This window comes from Leptonychotes weddellii, chromosome 1 (genome assembly GCF_054177405.1).
Source record: "Leptonychotes weddellii isolate Sample4059 chromosome 1, ASM5417740v2, whole genome shotgun sequence".
NCBI classification, from domain to species: domain Eukaryota; kingdom Metazoa; phylum Chordata; class Mammalia; order Carnivora; family Phocidae; genus Leptonychotes; species Leptonychotes weddellii.
The window spans coordinates 106753519-106764636 of NC_138369.1; the positions used below are offsets into that span (position 1 = coordinate 106753519).

Sequence of the window (11118 nt, forward strand, 5' to 3'; positions counted from 1 at the left end):
CTGGGTGGCTCAGTTGGTTAAGCGACTGCCTTCAGCTCAGGTCATGATCCTGGAGTCTTGGGATCGAGTCCCGCATCGGACTCCCTGCTCAGCAGGGAGTCTGCTTCTCCCTCTGATTCTCCCCCCTCTCATGTTCTCTCTCTCTGTCTCATTCTGTCTCTCAAATAAATAAATAAAATCTTTAAAAAAAAAAAAAAAAGACTATAACAGTGAATGAGGTCACCAGGAAAATGAATGTGGATAGAAAAGAGATCAAAGGACTGAGTCAGGAGGCCCTTAGAGGTAACAAGGAAGGAGCATCTAGTCTAGGAGGAAAACCAAGAGTAGACTGCCCTGGAATCCAAGTGAAGGAAATTATTCCAGAAGGGAGCAATCAGCTGTGTCAAATTCTAATGATAGGGAGGTGAAGACTGAGAAATGACTATTGAATTTAGCAGAGTAAGAGGTCAGCAGTGCTCTTGACAAAAGCAATGTTAGCAGAGGCTACTAGAGAAGAAATGAAAGTAGAACAGTTGGAGACTAAAATTTTTGATAAAGGGGAGCAGAGAAGTGGCGGAGCAAGAGAGATCAGGGGTCTTTTTTTTAAAGATTGAAGACATCAGTATATTTGTATGCTGCGATACAATGGGATGGGAAAAGTGAATGGTGGAGGAAATTGCAGGAGTAAAATCATTGAGTAGACATGGGGGATAGGATAGTATCTTCATTATGCAAATGGGAGTAGCTGGATTCAGATGAACTGTCACCCTCATGTTAGAGTTAACAGAAGAACAGCAAATACATAGATGCATATGCCTATAGGTAGAGAATTGGGATGCTGGAAATTTTCTTCTGATTGCTTAAATTTTTCTCAGTAAAAGAGGAAGCGAGGACATCAGCTAAGGGTGAGGATGGGTGAGGAGGTGCTGAAGGTTTAAGGAAAGAGTTTTGAAGAGTGAGTGAATGGACAAGTGAAAATAATTGGGGTATTAGGGGCACACTTGACAACCATATGAAGATGATGGCACAGTTTTTTTTTAACTGATCTTAGAACAGATGTTTTGATAACCAGAACATGTACATTGAAACTGTTGATTTTAAATACATATTTTTGGTCTGTTAAGATGAAATAAAATACTGCATGAAAATTATATGAAAAATGCTTATTATATAGATTGGACCCAAATTGTTTTACTTACCAGCATATAACTTTATATTTATTTATGAATAGGAAGCATAGTGGAGAGAAGCCATATGTCTGTGATAGGTGTGGACAGAGATTTGCTCAAGCCAGCACTTTGACCTATCATGTTCGTAGGCATACTGGAGAAAAGCCTTACGTGTGTGATACTTGTGGGAAGGCATTTGCTGTCTCTAGTTCTCTTATCACTCATTCTCGAAAACATACAGGTAAGAATTTGACAGAGATGTTTAAAATAAGGAAAAGTTGTAAATAAAAGAAAGAAAAAGGGAAATTGAGCCCTTAAAGAAAATAGATTATAGACTCTGTGTTGTATATCTGTTGTGTTTGTGCTTGTTGAGTTTGTGATTTTCACATAAATATTAGCTGTAAAAGCAGATATATTTTCTAGAGTACTAACGGTGGTTGGAATTTTTTATTATGTAACTTATGTACATTAACATCAGAGAGTTTTGACAATATATAAACTTGAGTTGAGACATATTTTATGACCTTAGAAAAACTCTTTAGCCTCTTGTTTTACTTTCCTTGGATGAAACTGTAGAGTGAAATTATGGGGTGGGGGTGGGCTTAGGTAGAACATTGATTTTTATGACTTCTTAGGACTTTTCCTACGCAGACATTCTAAGATTTGCAAATTAAACAGATACTTCAAATGCAGAGTATCAGTTTTGAAGCAAATTATACTCAAAGATTTTCAGTTTTGATAGGGTATCTACCTTTTAAAACAGATCTTTCCTAAATAATCTTATTCCTCTTAATAATATAGTAGATAGCAAGAATTAAAGTAATGGATTGATGAATTTTTAATCAGATGTTTGTAATCATATAAAAATTGAACTTCTTGCCCAACTCTAGTCTACTGGAAGGATATTTGCAGAAATAAAGTTTTATTATATGAAAAGCATCAGGTCTCATGAACAGTGTAAAATAATTACTAATATTCATCTAAGTAGGATCACACTGAAGATACCTCTAAAGTACAATATATAAGGAGGTTTTAATTTAAATAATATTTTAGAACAGGTTACTTTAGATTATTGTAATTGATAAATATTATATTGGTATAGTACACCACTTCGCTATCTTTTATTTTCCATCTAGGTGAAAAACCATACATATGTGGTATTTGTGGGAAAAGTTTTATTTCCTCAGGAGAGCTCAACAAACACTTTCGATCCCATACAGGTCTGTGTTTAGGGAGAACGTATTATTTTTGGTTCTCTCTAATTTCTTTTTATGTAAACCTTGACTTTTAAACCATTATGGACTCTATGGTATCTAGTCGTACTCTACCTATAGCAATATTTTCATGTATAAATAGCAATTTTTTACTTTTTTTTTTTTTTTTTAGTTATTTGGAGTAGTAGTAATTAAGTTTGGTCTAGAATTGTATAGATTTTCTAATATGCCAGATAATAATAGTTTTTAGATGGTTTGGATTAAATTGCAGAGGTGTACCAAGAAATGAAAAGGAATAGGTGGATAATATATTTTCTTATCAAATAGTGTTCAGTAAGCAAGTTTTCAGAATGAATTTTAGTATTGACATGTTTCTTGTAATAGTATTGTGTAGTATGAAGAAAAACGGAACAAATAAAGGAAAATGCCACCTCGAAAATGTACTGTTGTGACTTTTTCATTTTTAAAATTATTCCTCATAATTCCTATCTAGAATAGTGTGAGCACCTAGTAGACATTTAATAAACGTCTATATTCTCATGCTCCTCTGTTTATAAAGTATTGAACAGTTCTTATTTCAAAGGAATTATAATTCTGTAGCATTTTATTCTGTCACTATTTTTAAAGGATTTTCTAATTTGTAAGCTGCCAGAAAGCAGAAACCATAATTACACATTTTTTTCCCTTAGCTATTCCTCTTAGGGTCTGGCAGATAACTGGCACTAATGAAATGTCTAATAGAAGTAAAAGAGTAAGTTAAATTTCTGTTATGAAAATGTTCCATTTTCCCAGAAATGGGGATGCCTTGTATAAAGTACAGGAGTGCCTAATATGTATAGAAGTTTTCATTTCACTATATTATAACCAAGGGATTAAAAAGGTCATTTGAAACTAAATTTAAACAGTATAGTAATGTTTGCACTGTGTTCATAGACATTGATATTTTTGTCTTAGCAGCTTCTAAAATAGTGAGTTTAAACTTTTTAACTTGCTTTTCAGGAGAAAGGCCATTTATCTGCGAATTATGTGGAAATTCTTACACAGATATTAAAAATTTAAAGAAGCACAAAACAAAAGTCCATTCCGGTAAATGTTTGTGTTTTATAAAAATTTGGTGCTCTCATATTGGTGCTATTCCTAACATGTTGAGATGCACATTATAACAGTTTAAATTAGATATATATTTTTGAAAACTAGATATACACATATTAGGTATGTAGCTTTATAATTTGTAGGTAAGTTCAGTAAGAATTTCTTTCTTTCCATATTGACCTTCTAATAAACAGTACTTGAAATATTTCCTCTTTTAAAAACCTGATTTATGAAGTTTCAAGAATGAAAGAATATGAAAAAAAAATATGTATCACTATTCTCCATATTAGAGTCTGGGGATTACTATAGTTATGTGAAGAAAAGGGCATTATGAACCCTAATCCAGAAACATATAAGAGGGAATATAATAGAAACATATAAATAGGGAAATAGGTAGCCCCAAATTGTTACATAGAAATGGAAAGCGAGACTACAAAATTTTGAATCTGTTGCTTAAAATGAATCCTTGAAAAAGTTTCGCTGTGTTTGTCATGATTAGAAACAAAATACTAGGCTTCTTCAGTGTGTAGAGATGTTAACAAGTCTGATAGTGAACTGAAACATAATAAGGATTAAGTCAGTAACTTCTGAAAACTGCAGTGTCATTAATTCAACAAACATTAAATGCCTCTGTCTCCAAAGTACACATAACTGCAAGATATATGAAGTTGAACAAGGCACATTCTTAGTCCTCAAAGAATTTACAATTTAGTGTGGGAGACTAGAAAGCTAAATAACTGATTACAAGATAAAATGTAGGGTATAATAGAGACACAAAAGTGCTAAAGAAGAGATAAAGTCCTTCTGAAGTAAGTCCTAGAAAGGCTTAATTCTAGGAAACTTGAAGGAGAGTTCAAAAGATGGAGATAGGAAAAGGAGCAGTTGTCCCAGGCAGAAAGAACATTGTAAAGGGAGTCTTTGGGACAAGGAAGTACAGGTTATATTCTTGGCTGGTTGAACTGAGAGTAGTTTGGCAAGAACAGAGAGAATTACAATTTTATGAAAGCTAATAGGCAGTTTTGTCTAATGAAGACAGGGAGATTGAAATCATGTAAATCCTTTGAGTGACAGGAGCGTGGTAAACTCATGGGAAATTTGAAGGCAAAAGTGTATGATAGTGTGATAATCACTCCCTAAGTAGAGCAGAATTTCTCACTTCTGAAAATATACAAAAGTGCCATACCTCTGAACTTGAACTCAGAGAATAGTATGACTTACTCATTAATATGTTCAGTGAACAAATTTATTATGTGTATAGCACTGTTAAGTACTTTGAAGGAGTTAGAAAAACATAACTTGATATTTGCCCTTAAGGAATTTAGTCTGGTTGAGAATTCAGAGCATACTGAAGTAGAATGTTCAGTAGCAATAAGAGCGATAGATGTTACAAGGTGATACATGAGAAATTGACAAGCGAGTGATAAAATAGATAACAGCTCACCCTAGTCTAGAACAGTTAAGTCCATTTTAAGTTCAAGTTGGTGCTTGAACCTAGGCTTGAGGCCCAAATTGGATTTGAATAGATAATGAGGGTAAATCAGCATAAGAGAAACAGCGTGAGTAAAAAGTGTGGAGGTTGGAATGCAAGTTCTGGGAATGGTAAGCAGATTTAGTCTAAGGGTTTTTGTTTTGTTTTGAGAGAGAGCATAAATTTGTTTCCCTTCTATTTCAGGTGCAGATAAAATTCTAGATTCTAGTATAGAGGAGCATCCCTTGAGTGAACAAGATTCCATACAAAAAAGTCCGTTATCAGAAACATTGGATGTGAAACCTTCTGATATGACTTTACCGCTATCTCTTCCACTTGGAACTGAGGACCACCACATCCTTCTGCCTGTCACAGATAATCAGTCTCCTACATCAGATACATTGTTGAGATCAACTGTGAATGGGTATTCAGAACCACAGTTGATTTTTTTACAGCAATTATACTGACTTTGTGAGGAATATGGAATTTCTAAGACGTCTCTGGTAGTAAACATAAACATCTCTGGTAAGATGCATATATTCATATTAAATTACCATTCGAGTTGTAAGCATTATTTTTTTCATTCACTGAAGTAAACACCTGATGCTGCATCGTAACTGCAATGCTTGTTATGTCTAGATTATAAACACAACGTGTAAGAAGTGAATTATACTGTAGTAGCACTATTTTGGATGGATAAGTTATATTTTCTTTTAGAGCTGCCTTACTTCATTTTTATTTTGCATTTTAAATTGCCTGTCATTTATTGAAGTGGAATCTTTCCGTTTATATGAGTCAGTTTTGACCTGTGGGATTTTTTAGTTTTTTCCCCTCAAAATTTAAGCAAAATCCATGATAGTATCAGGCCAAGAGTGTTGCTGTTACTAAGCCCCATAGATCAATATATAAACTATGGCAGAGAAGTAAATTTTCGTATTTCTACTTAAGAGAATTTAGGTACTGAATAAGAATTGTGCTATTTAGTATATTCCATTGGAGGTAACTTTTCTAATGAATTTAAAAAGTGTTTTTCTTAAAAGCTAGAAAACTGTATGTACAATTTTGTTCTTTTAGAATTCAGTATTCTGGAGAAAAGCAAGGGTCAGTACTTTCGACTTAACTGAGTTATCTGAGACTACATTTGCAAAACGAGTTTTAAATAAATCATTTGATGTTTTTAACTTGTTAAAAGACAGTTTCAAAATTGATTCAGGTTATGTTTTAATAGGTTTCTACATTACTGGTGATGAGGAAAATATACTGAGTTTTGAAGATTTTTGATAAGCCTCTCTTACACCTGCTACTCTCTTTTTAAAATACTAAGTTCTAAAAAGAATTTTTTAAATATAAACTTAATGCATACTCTAAATCACTTGGCCTCTGAATTGACACATTGTAATTACATAAAGAGTTAAGAAACTAGCTTCAATTATAAGTGAACATTTGAGTTATCATAAAACCAGTTTATTAACTATTTTATGTTTAAGTTTTCTATAAGTTTTGAGTTTTAAAATTTTATAAATTAAACCACAACATTTGGCTGTTGTCATAGTTTCACAGTAGTCTGTTTCCTTCCTGCTGAATGTAGAAAATTGAGTATCCTTCTGATACTTACTACCAGTCTTCCCCATCCCACTTTTCCCACATAATTGATTTATTTTGCTGCCTAATCTTTGGACATTAAATTATCAGTTCCACAGAGTCCATTCCTATACTGCTGATCAAACACCATGGTGACATTTCTTATTTCTGCCGTGCATTAGCTTTGCCTTATTTGTTTTCTGACTTTAAACTACACCTATAATGAAGTTAATGTCAGGTTTTTTTTGGTATTGATTTCTTTAATTGTATTTTCTCTGGTGTCCTAGTCAGAGGAACCAACTAAAAGAGGATGTAGTAAAACTTAATTCTTGTAGAGATTGTCACTATTTCCCAACACACTCAGCATTTTCAGAATGGATTGCCACCAATGGGACTGACTTAATAGATTTTGAACTGTTGCCTTTGTATAATAGACATCAAGCTTAGTATTTAATTATTTATCTAAGAAATCTAATTATGCATGTGTATTAATATACTGGCTTAAATACAATTTACAAAGTTATAAAATGTTCAACTAATCTATTCTGGCTTAAATTCAATAGGAATTTATTGGAATGTGAAGAAATTAAAGAAAATTAAAAGACTCAGCCTCTTTAAGAAGTCTGCTGAAATGGAGAGGTTATATTTAATTCACATCTTCATTAATCCAAGCATCTAATGAATAAAATTTCAAAAACTGCTACAGTGATGTCAAAATTTTATGAGAGCAGTAGTTACCCAAATTTCCACTAACGTGATGGTAATTAGCATTTTGCATAGATTAGTCTTCAGATTTATTACTTTTAATATTATTGGATTGGAATGACTAAGGTTGATTTACTGTGCTTTTTCTTCATCACATTATGTTTCATAGCTAAAATAATTTTATTTTAAATTGACATGGCTTGATGCTCTTCCGGAGTGACATGTAAGAAGTCTTGAAGGCTGAGGTTCCTGTCTTGTCGCTCTCATAATACTATACTCTTCTTTATCATAATGCGGATATATTTCAGATGTATCTGGTATCGTCCTAACACTCGTAATTATCATTTTTATTAAGCCTATTTTTAAATATATTTGTTACAATGCAGTTTGTGGAAAACTCTATTCTTAATTAAATATGACTACATTTTTGAAAGTCTGTTTAGGATGTTGAAGATCTTACTGAGAGATTATTTTCTAAAATAATTTTGTATGTATTAGATTATTCCTACTGTATTGTTAGATTGTAGACTTTTTAAAAAGAAACCATAGATTATATATAAATGATTTTTTGCTGTTTTTAAATGGTACTTGTTTTATGTTTAATTTCATAGGATGATTTTGATAGACAAATTTTAGAAAAAATTTTTTTAAAGAAAAGGTTCTATCAGTTCTCTTGTAAAAGTAGTTCATCACTTCTGTATGTTTCAATTCTGCAGAAATTGTACAAACAAGAGTAGTTGAAATGTACATGTATAAAGACAATATACATGTTCTTGTTTTTTAAAATATCCTAGAATAATAGTTCTAACATTTGATGCATATCAGAAACATTTTAAAAATAACACTATCCAAGCCCCACCCCACCTTAGGCCTATTGAATCATACAATCTCTGGGACATACATGCTAGAAAAGCTCCACAGGTGGTTTTAATGTAACCAGATGTTGAGAACTAATATCCTAAATGTTTCTTGGTGTTCTTTCGGGAAGCATTTAAAATTGAAGCTCTTGATATAACTTCCATCTTATACTCAGATTTTGAGTCTTTAGAATTTCCCTAGAAATACCACCTAGTAATTTCTGCATTTTTACTCACTATTTATGAACAGTATGGAGATTTAGTTATTGGAACATTAATTTTTTGAGACAATGGTATGGTTACTCTTTTATTCTCTGCAGCCCCTGCCCCCATTTATTCAAGAGAGATTTGTTATATTCGCTTAAGGAATTTGGTAATTATCAGGTAGACATAATAATGATCCAGAAATAGGGTATTTAATTTCAAGAAGAATATACTTACATCATGGATGTGAACAGATACTTGGATTAAAGTGTCTGGCCAGTATTTCAAATGCTGGAAAATTATTGAAATCAGGATACATAAACCTAACAAAGATAAGATAAATGCTACCCTTAAGTCAAATGGGAAAGACAAACCTGAATATAATGGCAGTAAAACAAGACAGAATGTCAAGTGCTATGGGGGAAGGCAAGGAAGGAAATACTGAGCAGTCAATGAGAGTTGAATGGACAGAAAAAGGGCCATTGTTCCTCTGGATAGACAAACCAGAAGAGATGGGTGATGCTGATGGGAAGGAATGTGCACACAGCCAACTGAAATAGGCCAAATGAAGAAAGTATGAAACAGGGAGGAGATAGGAGTCAAAGAAATGTCCAGCACTATGCCTTCACCATCTTACATGAAATAGTCCTCTGTCCTTAACCTGTGCTGAAGGAGTAGGATTGGATACCCAGGTTTTTAACCCCTAATCTCACACATCCAAGCACAGTTGATTGCTGAAGGTCAGGGATTAGAGGATTAGACAGCCACATTTATAACACATGATGCCATACTTATGTCCACAGTTTAACTGAACACCTTACCAGAAGGAAACAATTCTTAGTTCTGACCGAGCTAGTTAGATTCTCAAGAATTTGAGCTCTGAAATTCAGAGACTGTTAGGTTTTGGTATACGTGTAAATGAAAAGATCATTTAGAACTGGCCCAGAGTGAGTGAAGCAAGCCAAAATCTAAAAGAAATTATGAACAAGCAGAGAAAGCTGATCTATAGAGTGAAGCAAGGGAATAAAACAGGTTTACAGAACCAAGCCACTGATTACCTGTAAGAGAGAGGTGTGGCCTTGGTGTCTGGCTTTGCAGTCCCATTCTTGAGGTGGCACAGCTCTATGCTTCATTTCCTTGTCCCTGGGTGCCAGTGACTTTTTCCTGTTATATCCTTACAGTAAATCCCCCTTCTCTTACACAGGCTCGAATCCGTTTCTTTTCCTTGTGATTAGCCCCGACTTAGGCACCTAAGTTTTGATCCTTAATGATTGAGAAGATGGTGATGCCTTTAACTGTGATAGGGAAGATATGGAAGACGTTTATGGAAGAGAAGACTTTATTTTAGATGCACTGAATTTGGTTGGTGGTACAACAGCCACGTGAAAATGTCTAGCAGTCCTTGGAAATGGAGCCCAAAATCCAGGAGAGGTTAGAGCTAGAGATACAGATCTTATAGCATAAGGCTAATAATTATTGCAATAGAAATGATTAAGGCAGCTCTGGGAGATGGTATAGAACAAAAGCTAAGAAAATCTTTGGGGAAATACATTTAAAGAATTAGCAAAAGATAGTAGCGCCTGGGTGGCTCAGTCATTTAAGCATCTGACTCTTGATCTCAGCTCAGGCCTTGGTCTCAGGGTCATGAGTTCAAGCCCCACTTTGGCTCCACACCCAGTGTAGTATTTAATTTCAAGAAGAATATACTCTTAAAAAAAAAATGAGCAAAAGATGGAGATAAAAAGTGGTAACAGAAAGAACACCAGGGTAGTTCAAGTTTTATGAAGACAGAAGTGGTTTTGTACTAGTACAGAGACTAAATAGGGTGCAAATCAAAGACAACTTTAGGTTGGGTAATTGAAGCATGATGATCCTTTGAGAAGGCAGTAATAGTAATAGCGGGAGTAGAAGTTAGGTGGATATGGTTCAAGTAGTTAAGACATTGAATACTACTATTTAGCTGAAAAGCAGTGTGGAGCAGGATTTTTTTTTGTCAAATATGTAAAAAATATAAAGCACGTCATTACTTGTTTTCAAATCTGAAACACTGTAAAATAATGAGCATAGTATGATTTGCAACACTGTAATCAGAGGCTGTATCTGAGCCTGATCTTAAAGGATGGTAAGAGGAAGATAGATGGAAACTTTATATGGTTGCACATTTACTCATTACAGTTCAGATGTGCAGAGGAAGTGGAGTTTTCTGATGGAACTTGCATTTCCTTCCTCTTGAGCTCCCACCCCATGGGAAATCAGGAAAAAATTAACTTTTAGTCCCAGCCAGTTTAAAACTTAGTCTGATATAAAGGAGATACAATTTATAAGATTTTGAGGTAATGCTTAAACTTTGGGGAAAATGCTCTTATTTCTGTCCTTTGTCTTCTCTTTAAACTGGTGTCCAGATATATGGAGGGGACTTAACATGATATAATGTTATCAGGGAGGACAGCATCTTCATTTCTTCCATTCTCTGGGCTCTGATGCAGTAGGCCACAGCCTGTAAAACATGTGATCAGGTTTTTCCTAGCTTGGTCAGAGCCCAGTAGTTCTTGACTGAATTGGCCTCACCTTCGTTCTAACAAATGTGGAGAACTCTTGACATTTCTGCAGCTCTGTCTCAAGCAGGCCAGTGTAGATCAGGGTGCAGGTTTAACCTGCCCCACCATCCTGCAGGCTCAAAGTAAGCCTTTTTGCCTCCCATTCATCAACTTGCTTCCCACTCAGCTACCTTCTGAGTCTCCCCTTGGGAGAATATAGAAACTTGTGGGTCCCCTCCATACCACACAAGAACAGAGATTAATCTAGACAAACAAATCTCATTACCAAGGTTTACTTTTTTTTTTTTTTTT

General features: G+C 34.2%; 1 protein-coding gene across 3 annotated transcripts in view; it reads left to right on the top strand.

The window, feature by feature from the left end:
• Positions 1 to 464: 464 nt before the first annotated feature.
• Positions 465 to 11118, top strand: part of MYNN (myoneurin) — a 14032-nt gene continuing 3378 nt past the window's right edge. Inside the window, exons 1-5 of one of the 3 annotated variants that reach the window (XR_014148085.1) lie at positions 465 to 1389; positions 2285 to 2368; positions 3362 to 3448; positions 5127 to 5447; positions 7067 to 11096. Coding sequence is in view for 2 of the 3 variants with exons in the window: in XM_081829330.1 (XP_081685456.1) it covers positions 1203 to 1389; positions 2285 to 2368; positions 3362 to 3448; positions 5127 to 5389 (621 nt within the window). In the remaining variant the exon portion in view is untranslated. Of the gene's footprint in view, positions 1390 to 2284; positions 2369 to 3361; positions 3449 to 5126; positions 6775 to 7066; positions 11097 to 11118 lie in introns of those variants that run through there. The other 2 variants (XM_081829330.1, XM_081829341.1) reach the window with 2 other exon arrangements.